This window comes from Macaca mulatta, chromosome 12, assembly GCF_049350105.2.
Source record: "Macaca mulatta isolate MMU2019108-1 chromosome 12, T2T-MMU8v2.0, whole genome shotgun sequence".
NCBI lineage: Eukaryota > Metazoa > Chordata > Mammalia > Primates > Cercopithecidae > Macaca > Macaca mulatta.
The window spans coordinates 146602731-146623916 of NC_133417.1; the positions used below are offsets into that span (position 1 = coordinate 146602731).

General features: G+C 41.6%; 1 protein-coding gene across 4 annotated transcripts in view; it reads left to right on the forward strand.

Annotated features, from left to right (window-relative positions):
- SEPTIN2 (septin 2) overlaps window positions 1-21186 on the forward strand; it is a 40156-nt gene that overhangs the window by 5216 nt on the left and 13754 nt on the right. For 3 of the 4 annotated variants that reach the window (XM_015111559.3, XM_015111558.3, XM_077958134.1), the window contains exons 2-7: window positions 3410-3435; window positions 5513-5633; window positions 16501-16587; window positions 17354-17477; window positions 18745-18879; window positions 19038-19155. In XM_015111559.3, coding sequence (XP_014967045.1) covers window positions 3427-3435; window positions 5513-5633; window positions 16501-16587; window positions 17354-17477; window positions 18745-18879; window positions 19038-19155 — 594 coding nt within the window. In that variant the 5' untranslated portion in view covers window positions 3410-3426. The remainder of the gene's footprint in view (window positions 1-3409; window positions 3436-5512; window positions 5634-16500; window positions 16588-17353; window positions 17478-18744; window positions 18880-19037; window positions 19156-21186) is intronic. The other variant, XM_028831357.2, reaches the window with a different exon arrangement.

Here is a 21186-nt window from a genome sequence, read left to right on the forward strand (position 1 = left end):
GAAACCAGGATGGGTGGATCACCTAAGGTCAGGAGGTTTCACCTGGCCAACATGGTAAAACCCCATCTCTACTAAAAACACAAAAATTAGTTGGGTGTGGTGGCGGACACCTATAATCCCAGCTGTTCCGGAGGCTGAGGCAGGAGAATTGTGTGAATCCGGGAGGCAGAGGTTGTAGTGAGCTGAGATCACGCCAGTGCACTCCAGCCTGGGCGACAAGAATGAAACTCCATCTCCAAAAAACAAAAAGAAAACCAACTTTTGGATTTGTTTACTTTTCTTTTTTCCCGGCTCATAATTCATTTTTTCTCTTTATTGATTTCCTGTTGTATCTTGTAAGTTTTGCTTTTATCTTCCTTCCATTGCTTTCTAGAGATTGCTTGTGGCTTTGCTTTTGTTACTCTCCTTGATCCCAGGGATATCCAGTAATGTTACAAATTACTGGGAGTTACTTTTCATCTTTTTCCCCCCAATTTAAGCAGATCATTATTTGAGAACATTGACTGTAAAAATGTTTTTCAAATTTTGGTTAGGCTTTTTTTTTTTATGGTAGATATATGACTTTAAACATCTTTTAAGGTATTGATTCAAGTTTCTCTGTGTCTGCTAAATCAGATTTATTTGTTGTAGTACTCAATTCTTCTCTGTCCTTGCACATACTGTGTTTACTGAATCTGTCCAGTTCTCGGAGAACTATTAAAGTTTCTCACTTGAATTGTGTTTTTCTTAAGTTAACTTTGTATTTTTCCTAGTCCTTGCTTTATGTGTTTATCTACAGTGATTATTTGAACATATAGGCTTATGAATATTGTATCTTCCCTATAAATTGTTGCTTTTATCATTATAACTTGTTATCCCTGTTATTCTGCTTAGTTATTTTTACTCTGATTCCCACCTTGGCTGATAATAGTGTTGTGGCTCCTCCATGTTTGTACTAGCCTGCTATTTTTTACCTTGTCCCTTTATTTTCAGCCTTTCTTTGTTCCTTTGTTTTAAGCATATACCTTATAGCTGGACTATTTTTTTGTTTTTTAGGCCAATCTGTCTCCTCCTCTAAGCAGATAATTTGGTTATTTCACATTTGTACTGATGACTGATGTTCTTGAATTTTGTCCCCATTGTGTTGATTTAGGATTACTTCTGATTTTGTTTCTTCTTGTTCCTTTTCCGTATTTTTGCTGGTTTGATGAAGTTGCTATTTCCTCCATATTTTTCTCTTAATATGTTATTTTAACAATTATTTTTTTTTAACTTTCATAATCAGATACTTACCTGTATATTATTTGAAAACAAGATGCCAACTCCTTCTGCCAAAACTGTCTATATTCCATCTGACCGTTCTGTTTCCCTTTAGGAAGTTCTACTCCACACTCACACTTGCCCTCAATTCTTAGGTTTTGCTGAGGTTAAAGGCTCCTGAATCTTTCTGCTACCATCCTTCGGTTAACCAAGCCAAATAACACTGGGGATGCAGGGATCTCATTTCTTCCAAGGTAGTTGGGAACATTTCCAGTCAAAGGGGAAACAGAGTACACAGTATTCAGGAAGTTAAGATTTGGGGGAGGGGAATCGAGAGGCAAAGTGAGAGAAGCTTTTTAATAAGTTTCTGAGCTCCACAGGGAATAAAATTTGACAGCAGTCCTCTTTCTTGGTGGTGTTACTGAAAGTGAGCCGACAGACTCCATGCTTTCCAAAGCTTCAGGGTTTCTAACATTTGTATAAAAATTCCACTATCTCTGGCCGGGCGCGGTGGCTCACACCTGCAATCCCAGCACTATGGGAGGCCGAGGCAGGCAGATCACGAGGTCAGGAGATCGAGACCATCCTGGCTAACACGGTGAAACCCCGTCTCTACTAAAAATACAAAAAAAAAAAAAAAAAATTAGCCAGACGCATCTCAAAAAGAAAAAAAAAATTCCACGTATCTTTAAAACTACTGTCACATTTCTCAAACACTCAGATGCCTTCAGTCCTATTTCCTTTCCTCATAAATGTAGTTCACGTTGCTCCCTGTACCCCAGTGTCAAATTCTAGTTCTCAGGTAGCTCTAGGAAACTCAGATGGGTGGCAAACATATTCATGTTACAGTCTGTATGTAATGGCGTCCCTTACTCCTTGAAAGGTTTCAAAGAGAGAGGGGAAATGACATAATTCCAGAGGTCAGGGAAGTGTATATCCGTGTGTATCCCATTTGTGTCCCTAGTGTCTAACATATAATCAGTACTGAAAAAAATTGGAATATTATTGAAAATATGGAATATATGTGTACATGTATAGATACAGTTGTTTTTATCAACTTAAAATTCTTTTTAATTTTTTAATTTTTTTGTAGAGGTAGGGTTTTGCTATGTTGCCCAGACTGGTGTTGAATTTCTGGCTTCAAGCAATCCTGCCTCTGCTACCCAGAGTGCTGGGATTACAGGCATGAGCCACTGCACCCAGCCACCATCTAATTTTTTTTTTTTTTTTTAATAGGGTGTCTCGCTCTGTCGCCCAGGTTGGAGTGCAGTGGCATGATCTCAGCTCACTGCAACCTCTACCTCCCAGGTTCAAGTGATTCTCCTGTCTCAGCCTCCTGAGTAGCTGGGATCACAAGCACATGCCGCCGCGCCTGGCTGAATCAATATGTTTAGTAGAGATGGGGTTTCACCATGTTGGCCAGGCTGATCTCGAACTCCTGACCTCAAGTGGTCTGCCTACCTTGGCCTCCCAAAGTGCTGGAATTACAGGCGAGAGTGCCACACCTAGCCTATTTTTTTAAATCGAATTTAACCCTTGTAATGATAGATGCTTGTCTTATTCCTAGGGAAATAATTGAAGTAATTGAGATGCTGTCACCTAAAATAATCAAAAGGCTCCTGATTCAGTTAAAAGAATTCATTTAAGTACAAAGTATAAGCAGAGCTACACCAAAGAATGGTGATTAGTGCTCCCAGGGTGGGGTAAAATGAGGATTGTTTATATAGGCAAAATGAAGGTGCCAAACAGAATTACAACATTTTCTGTACTAAGGCTCATTTAAAGTTACAAATTTGATTGGCTACTATTGATTACACTTGAAGGGATTTGTTTAACTTCCTTTTGTAAAGAAGTAACAGTCATAAGGATCTCTTATCTCCCAGTCGTTTAGTCTAGGTTTGAATAAAGAATAGGGAGTCTGGTTAATGTGTACATCTAAACACAAAAGTCAGAAAGAATGAAAGTAGTAATATCACACGAGCCCGCTGTCAGCGCCTAACTTTTCCCTTTGGCAAAATAAATTTGGAAGGTTCTGAAATTGTATTTTCTTTTTACATTGCCTATGTGTAAGTGTTTTTACAGGTCAGTTCATTCTGTTAAATATACGTGTGTATACATGCATACTATGTATGTGCGTTTATGTGTGTCTGTGTGTTTTTCTTTTTAACAGACGAAGCTTCACAAAAGATGTCTAAGGTAAGATCATGCTTCATGTATCTACAGCATAAGGAGAAATTGCTTTATGTTTTCAGACTGTTGGATTTATACGATTCATTATTTTTAATACAACTGATGTATTTGATTCAGTAAGACAAAGAGTTCTAATTTAGTTGTCTTTTTTTAATTATTATAATTTCTTTTTTTTTTTTTTTGAGACGGAGTCTCGCTCTGTCACCCAGGCTGGAGTGCAGTGGCGCGATCTCGGCTCACTGCAAGCTTCTCCTCCCGGGTTTACAACATTCTCCTGCCTCAGCCTCCCGAGTAGCTGGGACTACAGGCGCCTGCCACCTCACCTGGCTAGTTTTTTGTGTTTTTTTTTTTTTTAGTACAGACAGGGTTTCAGCGTGTTAGCCAGGATGGTCTTGATCTCCTGACCTCGTGATCTGCCCATCTCGGCCTCCCAAAGTGCTGGGATTACAGGCTTGAGCCACCGCACCCGGCCTCATTATTATTATTTTTTAAGACGGGAGTCTTGCTCTGTCACCAGGCTGGAGTGCAGTGGCATGATGTCAACTCACTGCAACTTCAGCCTCCTATGTTCAAGTGATTCCCCTGGCTCAGCCTCCAGCCTCTGGAGTAGCTGGGACTGCAGACACTTGCCACCACGCTGGCTAATTTTTTGTATTTTAGTAGATATGGGGTTTCACTATGTTGACCAGGGTGGTCTTGATCTCTTGACCTCGTGATCCACCTGCCCTGGCCTCCCAAAGTGTTGGGATTATAGGCGTGAGCCACCGCGCTCGGCCTGGTTGTCATCTTGAAAGCTTGGAACTTTCTCTTTTTTTTCAGGCTTCTACTTTTTTTTTTTTCACACACATCAGTAACAGTCCTTTTAGCCCCCTTAGTACATTCCCAGCAGACCAAATAATTTAGAATTCTAATAATTTATTATGATGAAATTGATGGGGCTCTTAGACTTGATAAATTGGTTTAAATCAGCCCTTACAAGTTAGTTCAGAGAGAAATTAGTTCTAAAGAACATGCTGAGAAAAGCAGAACTTGTGGTTAACGTTGCAAGATTATTATTTCTCTGGTTTTTTATCTTTGAGTCCTATGGGTGTTCATTACTATCCAATGCAAAATCATCATACCAGTTTTTGCATTTTATACCAGTGTTAGCGTGGAACACGGATAAGCAAAAAAAAAAAAAAAGTCATTTTTTTCACCACTCAGAAATAACCACTGTTAATATGCTACATATATTCTTTTTCACCCGTGTGTGCATTTGACTATACATTTGCAAAATGTAGTCCTAAAGGAAATACTATTTTATATCTTGCCTTTTTCAATTAATTAATTGATTTTTTAAATTTCTTCTCATTCTCAGTGTGCCACTGTCTAGATTCTGGTTTTACTTCTGCTATTCTTGTCTTCTCACATCTCTGTCCTCTCTCTCATCAGATATTCTACCAAGAAATATTGATGCCTCAGTGTAGTCAGCTATGATCTTCTCATTCTGTCTGTTCTTTCTTGGTCTTTGACGCTAGATACTCAACATTCCCACCTCTAATTTGCCTGCCTCACCCTCGGTGAAACTATTCTATAGAGCTAGAATCCCAGCAAGAGAGATGCCTTTTTCGTGGATACTTTTCAGAAATGCATCACAAACCTAATACCTGGGGGAAGCTATTCTTTAGCCAAGTTTGTTGAATGAAACCATTCATTCAAAGTACTGTCAGCTGTAGCAGTACTTTGTAAGCTTAACTGATTTTCCTGGAACTCCATAGTCTCTCAAGTCAAAATTTGAAATTGCGTTAAGATGTATTAAGCATGTGTCTTCCATGTATTGTTAAATTCCTAAACAATACTGATTAACACAGTGTTAATTTTCAGTCAGCATATAACTAAAGAGTTACACTAGATTAGTTTTTCTTTTTTTAATGCTCCTGATTGAATACTGCTGGTTTTCTGATAGAAGTGTGACTTTCTGGAAGTGTTTGTTTATACTTTTAAAACAATTTGTGAAAACTACTGATAACCTATGTTTCACGTCTGATTATATCTTAAAAGCAACTACTAAGGTGTTTGTTTGTTTGTTTTTAATCTTGTTTAGCAACAGCCAACTCAGTTTATAAATCCAGAAACTCCTGGCTATGTTGGATTTGCAAATCTCCCCAATCAAGTTCACCGAAAATCAGTGAAAAAAGGTTTTGAGTTCACACTGATGGTGGTCGGTAAGAAATTAATTTATAGTCTCCAATTTACTAAATAAGTATCTCCCCCTTCCAATCTCTGGAGTATAATAACATGATCTGTAAAGTAAGAGGCAGAGTCAAATAACTTGGGAATTTGAACAAATATATGTATATTCATTCAAAAATTTTCCTGAGAAGCAAAATTATTTTTCTGTCCCTGCCTTATTTACATGTAGTGAGAGTTTACTCGTTGTGTCAGCTCAGCTCCAGAGTGGCCTCCAGTGATTCGTGTCTCCTGGTATTCACAACCTTTTCTTAACCCTTCCTGCATTGAGTAGGGTTTTACCTGTGTAGCCAGCGGGACATTGTGGAAATGAAAGTGTGTGGTTTTCTAAGACTAGGTCATGAAAGACATTGTGGCCCCCACCTTGCCTTTTCCCAAATTACTCACTCTGGAGGAAGCCAGCTGCCACGTCTAGAAAACACTCAAGCAGCTTACAGGGAAGCCCACCAAGTAAGGAACCAAGGCCTGCCAATGGCTATGTAAGTGACCCATTTCAGAAATATCCTCCAGGCCAGGCATGGTGGCTCTCACCTGTAATCTTAGCACTTTGGGAGGTCAAGGCAGGCAGAGGATTAAGCTCAGGAGTTGAAGACCAGGCTGGGCAACATGGTGAAACCCTGTCTCTACAGAAAATATGAAAACTAGCCAGGCATGGTGGCATGTACCTGTAATTCCTCTCACCTGAGCCCAGGAGGTTGAGGCTGCCGTAAGCTGAGATCATGCCACTGCACTCAAGCCTCCAGCCTGGGTGACAGAATGAAACCCTGTCTCAAAAAAAAAAAAAAAAAAAAATCCAGGCATTTACAGTGTAACATTCACAATATCTAGTAGAAAATTGTGTGGCATCAAAGAAGCAAAACCTGAACATAATTAGGAGAAAAATCAGGCAATAGAAACAGATCCAGAAATGACAGAGACAATAGAATGGCAAAGAAGAACTCTATTACTTAAAGGAAAACATGAATATAATAAGATAAATGAAAGATACAACAGAGAACCAAGTGGAACTTCAAAAGATTAAAATACAACCGAAATAAGAAATTTTCATCATAAGCCTGACAGCACATTATACACTGCAAAAGTGAAAGGACAGTAGAAGCACAGTAAGGGAAAAGCTAGAAAAAAAAAAGAAATTGAACGTGTCCTCAATGTCCTTTGGTACCCTGTAAACAGTCTAATATATGGATTATATTCACAGAGAAGACAGGGAAACAAAAATCATGAAAAAATAATGCCTGGGAATTGTCCAATTTCAGCAAAGTTATAAATGCACAGATCCAGGAAGCTTGAAAAATAGCAGGCAAAATAAATATAAAGAAAACTATACCAGGATGCATCATAACAAGCTACCAGAAACTACTGATGAAACAACAAGCAGAAGATGTAATAGAGAAAAGCACACCAAAGCACGTAATAAGCAAATAGACCATAGATAAACAGAGATCTTTAAAAGTAGCCGGAACAGGCCTGTTGTGGTGGCTCACGCCTGTAACCCCAGCACTCTGGGAGGCCAAGGTGGGTGGATCACTGCAGCCCTGGAGTTCAAGAGCAACATGGTGAAACCCTGTCTTTACAAAAGATAGGGAAATTAGCCGGGCTTGCTGGGGGGTGCCTGTAATCACAGCTACCTGAGAGGCTCAGGTAGGAGGATCACCTCGGCCTGAGATGTCAAGCCTGTGGTGAACTGTGATCGTGTCACTGCACTCCAGCCTGAGTGACAGAGTAAGACCCTGTCTCGAGGAAAGAAAAAAAAACAAATGTAGCCAGAACAAAGAAATTCATTACATACAAAGGATTGAAGGTAAGAGGAGTGACCACTGAATTGTCATTAGGAATAATGTAACTGGCCGGGCGTGATGGCTCACGCCTGTAATCCCAGCACTCTGGGAGGCCAAAGCGGGAGGATCACTTGAGGTCAGGAGTTCGAGACCAACCTGGCCAACACGGTGAAACCCCAGCTCTGCTGAAAATGGAAAAATCTGGGCATGGTGGTGCATGCCTGTGACCCAGCTACTTGGGAGGCTGAGGCAGGAGAATCACTTGAACCCGGGAGGCAGAGGTTGCAGTGAGCTGAGATCGCACCACAACACTTTAGCCTAGGGACAGAGCAAGACTCCATCTCAAAAACTAAGTAGAAATTGTCTGGATGCAGTGGCTCACACCTGTAATCCCAGTACCTTGGGAGGCTGAGATGGGCAGATCACCTGAAGTTTGGAGTTGGAGACCAGCCTGACGAACATGGAGAAATCCCACCTTTACTAAAAAAAATACTAAATTAGCTGGACGTGTTGGCACATGCCTGTAATCTCAGCTACTCGGGAGGCTGAGGCAGGAGAATCGCTTGAACCTGGGAGGTGGAAGTTACAATGAGTTGAGATTCCATCATTGCACTGCAGGCTGGGCAACAAGAGCGAAACTCCATCTCAAAACACGATGGATCAAGCCTGTAATCCCAGCACTTTGGGAGGCTAGGCGGATCACCTGAGGTGGGAAGTTTGAGACCAGCCTGACCAACATGGAGAAACCCCGTCTCTCATAAAAATACAAAATTAGCCAGGCGTGGTGGCGCAGGCCTGTAATCCTAGCTACTTGGGAGGCTGAGGCAGGAGAATCACTGGAACCTGGGAGGTGGAGGTTGTGGTGAGCCAAGATTGACTATTGCACTACAATCTGGTCAGCAAGAGTGCAACTCCATCTCACCAAAAAAAAAAAAGAAAACTGAAATTAAAAAATGAGAAAAGGTGTATGTGGCAGGCAGTAGAAGTAATATAAATCTTTTTTTTTTTTTTTTTGAGATGGAGTCTCGTTCTGCCGCCCAGGCTGGAGTGCAGTGGCACGATCGCGGCTCACTGCAAGCTCCACCTCCCGGATTCACACCATTCTCCCACCTCAGCCTCCCAAGTAGCTGGGATTACGGGCGCCCGCCGCCACGCCCAGCTAATTTTGTTTTTGTATTTTTAGTACAGATGGGGTTTCACCGTGTTAGCCAGGATGGTCGCAATCTCCTGCCTTCGTGATCTGCCCGCCTCGGCCTCCCAAAGTGCTGGGATTAATATAAATCTTATACAAACTTTTTCACAAAATAGATGAGTAGGAAACACCTACCAGCCTATTTTATTAAGCCAGCATTATCCTGTTATAAATGACAAGAAAACTACAGACTAATACATGTTAGAAATGCTTGTTTCGGCCGGGCGCAGTGGCTCACGCCTGTAATCCCAGCACTTTGGGAGGCCGAGGCGGGCGGATCACAAGGTCAGGAGATCGAGACCATCCTGGCTAACATGGTGAAACCTCGTCTCTACTAAAAATACAAAAAATCAGCCGGGCATGGTGGTGGGCGCCTGTAGTCCCAGCTACTCGGGAGGCTGAGGCAGGAGAATGGCGTGAACGCGGGAGGCGGAGCTTGCAGTGAGCCGAGCTGGTGCCACTGCACTCCAGCCTGGGCGACAGAGCAAGACTCCGTCTTCTTGGTGCCGTAAAGAAATAGCACTTGAACATAAATTCAGTTTCCTCAGCAAGGCCGTTTTTACTTTGTGCAGAATGGGTGCACTCGCCATCAGTTTTGTCGCGAGAATACACCAAACAAAGAGGATCATTTATAACCTGATGCATCTACCTTACTGTTGTTTCCATTGGCTGGAATGGGACCTCACCTTCCTTATTTGTCCTGATTGACTAGCAACTTAGAACTTTTTAAAAGAGACAAAGGCAGAGAGCAGAACAAAGGAAGGAGGAATGTTGAGAAAGGTAAAATCACCTTCAAATAAGGAAGAGCAGCAGGCTATGCCCTAATGCTTGCTTGGACCACCATAAGCATGCCAGGGCAAATTCAGGCTAAATTGTGGGCGCTGAGAACATAAAGTACGTTGATTTCCTCATCACGGCTAGCAGATGATTTAAGAATGTTAGCACATGTCTGAAAAAAATTTTTGCTTCTGAGAGAAGTTACTATTTATTCCTAATTAGATGAGGAGGAAAGTCTTTGAAGAAGAACTTCTACTTTACTTTTGACGTATACGTGAACTAGACATGGATATCTTAATTAAATCTTACCAAGTCCAGCAATATATCTAAATAAAAAGACAATGCACTTAGTTCTGCTATGATGCAACCTGTGTGTTTCTAAAATAATCCCCATACCATACCATCCAACATGATGAATAAACACCACAGAGCTTATCAGAGCTTATGGAGAAGATAGGTACACAATACTCAGAACCTTCATCAGTGACACAATGGGAGAAAAGATAGGAGCACAAGAGTTATACCAGTCCACATGTAAATGGCTGAAAAATAATCACTACACCATATAAGCCCTGAGGTTTGGTTTGTGCAAGTGGACATCAGGAGAGTTGCAACTTGTGCGCTTTTGTGTAGCTGTGGAAGGAGGATTTTCTAAAGTTGGGAAGTCATAACACTAGGTGTAAACTGGGTGTGGCTCATAACAGGCGGTAAAGAGAGACATAACACTAGGTGTAAACTGGGTGTGGCTCATAACAGGCGGTAAAGAGAGATGGCTGATAGATATTTAGGGTGTGTGTTGGGAATATCTCCAGGTGGTTTGATTCTGTTGGATGCAGAATTAAACACAGTTTTCTGTGTTCACCTAGTTTTTCACCAATGAGATCGTATATAAGCAAATAGGAAATTTGTATTATGCTGCTATTGTTCCCTAATATGTCAATCCCATTGGAACAAATTCTCATTTTCAAATTAGAACGGACTAAACAAATGGAGTTTATCTCAGGAATACATGGTGTAAAATTCAAAGTCAGTGTCATTCACTGTAGTTATCAAAGAGGAAGATGATGTTAGCTGAAAAATGAATTGTAAAAATCCAGGACGCACTAAAGATAAGATAGTAGGCTGGGTGTGGTGGCCCATACCTGTAATCCCAGCACTTTGGGAGTCCAAGGCTGATGGATCACCTGAGGTCAGGAGTTTAAGACCAGCCCCGCCAACATGGTAAAACTTCGTCTCTTTAGTACTTTTGTAAGGTACTGAAATTAGCCGGGCATGATGGTGGGTGCCTGTAATTTCGGCTACTCTGGAGCCTGAGGCAGGAGAATCGCTTGAACCCGGGAGGGAGAGGTCTCAGTGAGCCGAGGTCATGCCATTGCACTCCAGCCTGCATGACAGAGTGAGACTCTGTCTCAAAAAAAAAAAAAATCACAAACAAGAGTATTAATAATTTTAAGACAGTACCACTTAACAGTTACAAAAAATATTGTTTAGGGATAAATTTAACAAAATGTGCAAGACCTATACACTGAAAACTACAAAACACTACTGAGAGAAAACCTAAATAAGTTGTGTAAGATCTGCCCCATTTGTGGATTGGAACTGTTATTCCCTTTCTCCCCCAAATTGTCCCATATTTTTTCTGAGACAGTGTTGCTCTGTTATCCAGGCTAGAGTGCAATGGTATGATTTTGGCAGCCTCCACCTCCCAGGTTCAAGTGATTTTCATTCCTCAGCCTCCCCAAGTAGCTGGGATTACAGGCACGTGCCACCATGCCCATCTAATTTTTGTATTTTTAGTAGAAATGGCATTTTGTCATGTTGGCCAGGCTGGTCTTGAACTACTAGCCTAAAGTGATCCACCTGTCTCAGCCTCCCAGAGTGCAAGGATTACTACTGGTGTGAACCACAGTGTGCAGCCCCAATTTTCAGAAATAAAAATTAACAAGCTGATTCTAAAGTTTAAATGTAAATGTAGAGGGCCTAGAACAGACAAAAACAGTTTAGAAAAAGAGCAAAGTTGGAGGATTACAGTCTCTGATTTCAAGACTTAACAGCAGTAATCAAGACAGTGTGGTGTAATCAAGACAGTGTGGTAAGGGTAGATACACAGATCTATTGAGCAGAGCAACAGCCAAGAAGTAGATCAATCAATATGATAAGTTCAATTTTTTTGTTTTGTTTTTTGAGAAAAAAGCCAAGTTGATTCAGTGGGGGCAAGGTTAGTCTTTTTGCAGTCTGTAACAACTAGATGATTATGTGTGAAAAAATGAACTTCAACTCCTGCTTCACACTGTGTGTCAAAATTAACCTGAAATGATAGTTGATTTAAATGTAAAGCTATAAAAATTCTACAAGAAAATGGGCAAAAAATTTTTTGACTTTGTAGTAAGCAGATTTCTTAGGACATGGAGAATAAAAATTGTAAAAATATTTGTGCATTATTAAAAGTTGGCCTTCTTCAAAAGACATCAATAGGAAAATAAAATGTGAGGAACTCAAAGTATTCATAGTACCATATCTGACAAAGGATATGTGTCCAGAATATATAAAAATCTTTTACAGATCAGTGAGGCAAATGACCCACTTACAAAGAGGGGGCCAAAGATCTGAATAGACATTCCACTAAGGAAGATAAACAAATAGCCGGTAAACCCACGTAAACATGTCCACATCTTTGGTCATCAGGGAACTATGCATTGAAACCACTACATGCCACCACACATCCACTAAAACGCAGGCACTCCAGGTGTCAGCAAGGATGTGAAACAACTGGAACTCGTATTAGTGAGCATGTAAAAATGCCACAACCAGTATGGAAGCCAGTTTGGTACTTCTTTAACAGTTAAGACCCAGCAATACCGCTTGTAAGTGTTTACACATAAGAAATGAAAACATGTCCATAAAGACTTGTATGTGAATGATCATAGCTGCTTTTCTCAAAATAGCCCCAAACTGGGGAGAGCAAAGGTATCTAGAGAGTGGGTTAACAAATTGTGGTGTAGCCATACAATGGAATGTTGCCGAGCACTGCAAAGAAACGAACTACTCATAGATGCAACAGCATGCGTCAGTCTCAGAGCTGTGTCGAGCAAAAGCAGCCAGACACAAAACAGGCCATGCTGTATGATGCCATTTAAAAGTTTTAGAATAAGCAAAGCTGATACGTAGTGACAAAGTAGATTGGCGTTCGCCTGCAGTGGGGACTGGAGAGGGCAGACTTCACAGGTACACGAAGGAACTCTAGGGTTACACAAGTAATCTTTTATCTTGAGTGGAGTTTGGTTATCTGAGTATCTACTTTTGTCAAAACTGTACAGTTTAAATGGGTGTATTTTAGTATTAACAAATTGTGCCTCCATAAAGTGGATTTAAAAGAAAACAGGTAGGGGGTTGAGGGTGAGTAGTGAAAAGTAGAACTAGAAAGCCACAAGAACCCTCAACTTTCAAATTGTATTAATAGCTCAAGAAAAATGAGTATATCAGGAAAACCCTAGCACACGTAATTGGTAAAAGAGAAACTATTGAAGAGGAAAGGCATAGTTTTTAAAATTGTGTCAGACTTCTAAAGAAGTAGGCAAGTTCACAAAGTAACAGATCAAATGCAAATGAAAGACTACAGATGTTGGGGCAACAGTCTGCAAGGGATTCTAAAATCACGAGTGACTTATTCAGCGACATCAAGCAAGGAAGCCAGGTTGCAGACTGTCCATGAGACAATTTGGTGACCATATTGCTGTAGATTCTAGTTAGAGTGATAAATAATTATATTTAGTTACTCTCAGCCGGGTGCGGTGGCTCACGCCTGCAATCCCAGCACTTTGGGAGGCCGAGGCGGGCAGATCACGAGGTCAAGAGATGGAGACCATCCTGGCTAACACGGTGAAACCCCGTCTCTACTAAAAAATACAAAAAATTAGCCCAGCAAGGTGGCGGTCGCCTGTAGTCCCAGCTACTTGGGAGGCTGAGGCAGGAGAATGGTGTGAACCCGGGAGGTGGAGCTTGCAGTGAGCCGAGATAGCGCCACTGCAGACCAGCCTAGGCGCCGGGCGCGGTGGCGGGCGCCTGTAGTCCCAGCTACACGGGAGGCTGAGGCAGGAGAATGGCGTAGACCCGGGAGGCGGAGCTTGCAGTGGGCTGAGATCCGGCCACTGCACTCCAGCCTGGGCGACAGAGCAAGGCTCCATCTCAAAAAAAAAAAAAAAAAAGAAGTTATTACCTTGGCTACATTTATATGCGATGGTGGCTTAATTATATGAAAAGCATGTTTAAGAATAAAGCCTGTTGCCAAATATGTTACCTAATAGAAATCTAATGTAAAGATGTTTGTGTCTGAAAAAGAGGAAAGTAGGTTGTTACTGTGATCAAATTTACAGGAGGGTTGGAGCAAGCACTTGAGTACTAAAAGCTGAAGTATAATTCCAGGTGCTCACACATGTTATAGGCGTTCCATCCTGAGGGCGCAGGAGTCTGGGATGGGCAGGCCAGACCTTTTTGAGACCTTCGTGAGCTGCCCGCTCCCACAGAGTCCAGCCTCACGCAGCTCTCAGTGCCGTCCTGCTCTTGCACAGCTCTGGTGGGAGTTGTTTGAATGAGCAAAAAAGCTGATCCCTTAGATTACCGCTCTTCAGGAGCCTCCCGAGAAAGGCCCTTGATGCATAGTGTCTGAGAAAGCAGTTTCATTTTCGTGTTGGTTAAAAAATTTTAAATTTGAAGAGAAATTCCCTCAGATTTGAAAGCTACTTCCTAATATTCCTGGAATAGGCTGTTTTGCCGTTGTATTTCTTTAGTCTAGGATTAAAAAAAAACTTCTAACTGAAGCCTAAAACTTCGGTGACAAATTTGCCTGATGGGATTTCAGAAGAGTATTGTACAGTGAAGCTTCACTTTCTCACCCCATACATATGTTTCCTTCCATGGTTGCACTGTGCCTAATACTGTTTTCTTTCTAATTAGGGAAAACATGCCATATTTTAAACTCTGAATACCTCCCATTCCAGTCTTTTTTGTCACTACTATTAGAGAAAAACTATATTAATTCTGGCACTTTAAAAAATACTTTGTTACTTTTGTAACAAGTGAAACTTCTGGACCCAGTGCATTTGGCATAGATTTACAGGCCCGGATCTCTGTGTGTCTTGTTCTCTCATTTGCTGACACGTATGTGAAAGACGCCTGGCCAGAATGGAGATACTAAAGAAAGTGGGGCAGAGCAGAGCTGGGTGCCTGCGCTGCAGTGATTCAGCCCAAGTGTAGCCTCATGTTCTGAGTTCCTTAAGCAAACCATTTGTTGATGTTACTCAAAAGCTATTCCAAGTAAAATAATCACATATACCCTTAAAATTAAGATCTATAAGTTAGAAGTAGCCAGTGGGATATTCTGACTGCTTTTTTAAAAGCTGTCTCTGGTGACTTTCTCAGCTGTTCCCCACAGCTGTTGCTACTCTAGTCAGAAAGGGATTTCATCGGTTTATCCTCTCCCTGCTGGGCTGCAGAGCTCCAGGGAGCAGGGACTTGGTTCCTTCTTGTTCTATGTCGTGTCTCTGCTCCTAGACCTGTGCCAGACATGCAGAAAGGACTTAGCAATTACTGGTAAAACCTTCTTTAAATGGAGCAAAAATGTAAAGGGGCATTGCACCACAGTTTATTAAAAGGATGACTTAATGGGATAATAGGCACTTAGTCAAATTTTTACAATCATTTTTAGGCATGTGCAACACATTGTTCTTTTCATGTGTGAAAATTGCAGTTCACTTAAAATGCAGTCCTAATTTTGTATATCTGCACATTTCAAATTCACTTTTTTGTTCTTGATTTTCCCAGAATTGTTTTTTTCTGTAAGGGACAGGGTCTCACTCTGTACCCAGGCTGAAGTGCAGTGGCATGATCATAGCCTGCTGTAACCTCTAACTCCTGGGCTCAAGCAATCTTCCTGCCCTCACCTCCCAAGTAGCTGGGATTCTAGGTACATGCCACCACACCTGGCTAAGGTTTTGGAGTTTTTTATTTTCTTTGGTTTTTTGGGAGATGGGGGTCTCACTTTTTTGCCCAGGTAGGGTCTTAAATTCTTAGCCTCAAGTGATCCTCCAGCCTTGGTCTTCTAAAGTCCCGGGATTATAGGTGTGAACCACTGTGCCCAGCCAGAAATAATTTTTCAAGAGATGTGTACTCCTTCCTCAGGCTTTGCAGAACTTAACAGAGGGTGGTTTAGGGTGCCTAGGGGACAGTCCAGCACCAAGTGCTATGTAGTACCAAGATCAGAAGCGCTTCTCCATGCAAAATTAAGACTTAGATGATAACCTGCAATGAAGCAGTGGAATTTGTGCTTCCTTCAAATGTAAAATTTAATTTTTGGTGTTTTGCATCTTTTTTGAAGTTAAATTTCAAATATTCAGAATATATGGTCACAGTAGTTGAAGAGAGATTCTCACCTCGTTGAAAGCTTACATGGATATGTGTCGCTGAATTGGTCATGTGAACTCAGCAAAGGGAGCAGGAAAGTTGCCTGACACATGGCAGTTGCCAGTGCTGGGAAACGGGGATGGGTTTAAAGCAGGAAGAAGACAAGGTGGCAGAAGGGGGAGGTTGCAGAGTGAGGGTTCAAGAAGTGAGCCCACCAGACCACAGGCCCTGTCCTGCTCACCCGTTCCTGCAGCTCGGGAAGCACAAGTGTTCTTGACACTACAGGATAGATATGTTCAGTTTTCTGAAAATGTGGTAAGTTTAGTGACTAGCAGAACTGATCATTGAAAACCTGCTTTACATTCTGTTTGTCAAAAATAAAAACCAACCTCTAAAGTACATTCCTCACGTTTGTGAACTGTCGTGTTTCTGATCGTATGATGTTCAGGGTCTGTAGTCTCATAGACCTGGATTCAATCTTGGCCCTGCTCTGGATAGTACTCCGACCTTGGGCAAATTAGAGTTTCTTTGAGTACACTCAAAGATCATACTCCAGACATAGTGGAACTATAGGTACTAAACACAGAATGATGTTTGCGAGGTGCTTAGCCCAGTCCAGGCCACGTGTAAACACTTAACAGATTGAATGGTGTCATATGGATAAGGTCATGACAGGGTTTTTCTTTTTATTTAAAGGTGAATCAGGTCTAGGAAAATCGACTCTCATAAACAGCCTTTTCCTGACTGATCTCTACCCAGAAAGAGTCATACCTGGAGCTGCAGGTAAAAACATTCCTATGTTACTGTAAGTGTAATTCTACATGAAAGGTGCTGAAGACTGCCTAATGAATGTTTTATGTCTTAGCTCTGTGTTCTGTCTGTTCTTGTTCAACTTTGAACACAAGGAAAACACTTAGGGGGCAGGTGCTGCACCGAGGTCCTTGGATTTGGGCTGTAGACTTTCTTTGACACGTATCCATGGATCTATCCTCTCTGAGTTTGTTTTGTCTGTAAAATGTAATAAGTAGCTTCTGCCTATATTAAACATTTGATGGATTAAGTGAGAATGTTGTATATCAAAAATGCTGTGTGACTAGAAGATTGCTGGGATAGATGTTCTAATTCATCTACTGTTGGAAAGTTCCAGCACAGGACACCAGCATCCACAAATGCCTGTTGAATGAATTAGGCACACACAGTGAGAACCCAGGACTGGGGCTGCTGCAAGAATATGTAGGCCTTTCAGGATATTTTTGAATTCAGTTTTTAAATGAATTCGTAAATTCCTTTCTTTTCCCAGGAACAGAAATTATGATTTTTAATATTTGTGTTTTTAACCTTCCCAAGTAGCACAATAATCTTAGCTTTAACCTTCCCCTTTCTGACTCCTCTGGGATCATTTTTGCGTAATCCCCATGGTAACTTTGGAGAACCTACCTCTGCAGAGAGGTAGTGGACTCTGAAGTCACTAGTTGGGAGAATGTCGTTAATGTGAGCTTTCCTCTTCGCATGCTGCTTATATTCCCTATTAAGTTTGTTTCTTTTCTAGAAAAAATTGAAAGAACTGTCCAGATTGAGGCTTCAACTGTTGAAATTGAAGAGCGAGGGGTCAAGCTACGCCTGACAGTGGTAGACACCCCTGGCTATGGTGACGCTATCAACTGCAGAGATTGGTATGCACCCGGGTGCCCAGGGATCTGCATTTGTTTATTTAATGTACTTAAATTTATAGATCGTGTTAATGAGCGATTAAGTTTGGGGTCGCTGTATATAATAAAACAGCTAGATAATTTAAAGTGTGTTAATGTTGACTTTTTAAATAATTTAAGGAATTTTATAGAGGAATTTTTCTCTGGTACTCTAGTAGGATTTGAGATCGCAAAGCTGGTCGTCCATAGACTGCTAGTGTAAATGAAACACCTGGATTTGAGCCGTGGCTGGTGAACGAAATACTGTAGTACATCCTTTCCACGTGGAAGGAAGTGAAACCTGTTAGAGAGTGGATTGAGTCGTAGTGTCTGTAAATGACTGCTCATTGGCATCATTTTCACAAATAAGGAAATCAAGAAGTAGAAGATAGAGCAGTCTGTCACCTGTACTGGGCAAAGAATGCCACTTTCACTGTACAAACTCCCTCCTTGTTCTAATCCTGTCAACCTAAAGCATCAGCTTTCCACCACTAGATGGAAAGGGGAAGGTTCTTTTGTCTTTCTCCTACATTTAGGAATTTCTCCCTTACATGTGAAAGTGCTGTGCTGTTTCCCAGCTCAGATAAACCTGTTCTTGACCCATGTTCTCTACCATCCTGTTCCTCTGCCCCTCTTCACAGTCACGTTCCTGAAAAGAACTGGCAGCCCTGGCCAGGTGCGGTGGCTCACGCCTGTAATCCCAGCACTTTGGGAGGCTGGTGGGGGGTGCGGGGAGGGGCTGGTCACAAGGTCAGGAGTTCGAGACCAGCCTGGCCAACATAGTGAAACCCTGTCTCTACTAAAAACACAAAAATTAGCCGGGCGTGGTGGCATATGCCTATAATCCCAGCTACTCGGGAGGCTGAGGCAGGAGAATCGCTTGAACCCTGGAAGTGGAGGTTGCAGTGAGCTGAGATCACGCCACTGCACTCCAACCTGGGCGACAGAGCAAGACTCAGTTTCTCTAAAAAAAGAAAAACTTGGCAGCCCTGTCTACACTGGCCCTCTCTCAGGTGCATCAAAACCTATTCCACTCAAGCTTTTTTTGACTCCCAGCACTTGAGGCAATTATGCTTGGCATAGTTTCCAAAAACTTCCATTTGCCAAATTTAGGAGTCAGTCTTCTGTTCTCATCTTGAAAATGAATTATTAAATTGTATATATTTGGGCAGAGGCACTTGTTTTCCCTTTGAAGTCAGGGACCCCCTGTTTTGTACCCTATGATTATTGTTAATGTTTCTATTTCTCTCAGTTTTAAGACAATTATCTCCTATATTGATGAGCAGTTTGAGAGGTACCTGCATGACGAGAGCGGCTTGAACAGGCGGCACATCATTGATAATAGGGTGCATTGTTGCTTTTACTTTATTTCACCTTTTGGACATGGGTAAGTAATTGTTTACTGTGGAGAAATGCTTTACTACATGGGTTTGTAACTTTTACCCAAACTCTGTATTTTAATATAAGAATTAAGATAATTTGAGAGAGAGAAGAGTTTTGTATGTGTTTTTTTAAAATAAGTGACACTTCTAAAATTAATTTTAGACTTAAGCCCTTAGATGTGGCGTTTATGAAGGCAATACACAACAAGGTGAATATTGTGCCTGTCATTGCAAAAGCTGACACTCTCACCCTGAAGGAACGGGAGCGGCTGAAGAAAAGGGTGAGTGAGGCTGGCCTCCTGCTCTCCCTCAGGTGCGACTAGGGGGCGTGGGGATGCAGAAAGGAGGGTGTTGGCACACTCAGTCTGCTCAGGTGTCTGCTCAGGTGTCGGGAGGCAGGGCAGGAGAATTTTTCCTGCATTTTAATGGTGGTTTTCAAGGAGAACCTAATAGTTATAAATTTTAATTTTTGCCTTCATGAAGGTATCAAAAATTTCTGTTCTTTAAATTCTCCTTATATTTAAAATGCCCTCTCTGAGTAGCAGTTGGTTACACACAAGTGCATTCCATAGGAGTTCAGTGACTCAAATACAGAAATGTGATCTCTTCATGAAGTTTGTTACTTTACCTAAATTCTTTACTGCAAATGACCTATACAAGGGTGTGTCTAAGTGGACTGGTTCTCTGTTCTGTTTGGGACATAGCAGTTGTCAGCCAGCAAACCGTCTCTCACCCCCGGCAGCTCCTGTGGTGCGCCCGTTTCAGTGCCCTCTTGTGTGTGTTTCTATAAAGCCTCTTTATTGATTCTCTGCTATGTATGTTTAAATCACTTGCTTTTTTCTGATTATATGCTCCTTAAGAAAGTCCAAATAGTTTGTATATGCCAAACTCTAAAAATACAAATATGTCACTGAACATACTGGTATGTGCACATAATCCCAGCTGCTGGGGCAGGGTAGCAGGGTACAGCAGGGGGTTGAGGCAGGAGGATCACTTGAGCCCAGAAGTTGGAGGACTTCAGCAACATTGTAATACCCTGTCTCTTAAAAAAAAAAAAATGTTTTTTAATAAAAGAATTTCTAAGCCGGGTGTGGTGGCTCACGCCTGTAATCCCAGCACTTTGGGAAGCTGAGGCAGGCAGATCACCAGAGGTCAGGAGGTCGAGACCAGCCTGACCAACATGACAAAACTCCACACATCTCTAAAAAATTACAAACGTTAGCCGGGCGTGGTGGTGGGCGCCTATGGTCCCAGCTACTTGGGAGGTTGAAGCAAAAGAATCGCTTCAACCCAGGAGGCGGAGGTTGTTTGCAGTCCAGCCTGGGTGACGGAGCAAGACTCCGTCTCAAGAAAAAAAAAAAAAGAATTTCTTTAATTACCCACAGAAGGAACAACTGTTAAGTATATATCCTTCTAGAACATGGCTTATGTTTTCGGTTTTACAGAGTGAAATCACATAATAATACTATTCTGCCATTTGATTTTTCTGTTTAAAAATATTTGGAAGCATCCTCATATATATACTATATCCTGATACTTACTGGATGCACAGCATTGCACTGTATGAATATACTCTACGTTGTCCAGTTTCCTGTTGATGAATAATTGGCTTACTTTTTGTTTTGCTCTGGCCCCTTTTCTTCTTTAACCAAATTTACTATTTCTTTGCCCCTTGCTATTTCTTTTTGCTAGTGATACCCTCTGTCTGGACCAGTCTTCCCTCAGATACCTGTGTGGACAACTCCATCACTGAGCCCAGCGCTACACACACAATTTCACATCTCCATCCCCTGCTCTGCTGGTAGCACTCGCCCCACACTGCATAAAGTATTTCTCCAGTGTATTTGTTGGCTTCTCCTGACCACTGACCCCGGGTCCTGAGATCAGGAATCTGCTTTGTTCACTTATGTATTACCAGACTTCCGAGTAATGTCTGGCACATAATAGATTTGTTGCATAATTGTTGTAATGAACATTGGTGCACATCTATCTTTTCACAATTGTGTGAGCCAAACGAATTCTTAGTAGGAAATAAAATTTAAATAATATTTAAATTTTTGAAGGATGACTAAATTTGCTCTAAAGTAAGTTCGTAACAATTTACATTTCCAAAGTGTACTCTTCTCTCCACCCCCTAAAACTGTCCTGGTTATGCTGCCAGTTTTTGTAATGTGTTTCCTGTCTGAGAAATTGTATCTCATTTGAATCTGCATTTCCTTGATGGCTGAAGTGAGTGTCTGTCCTGGTGTTGATGCCCGTTGGTGTGTTCTCGCAGGTTGCAGGGGCTTGGCTCTTGCTTTTTTATTGATTTA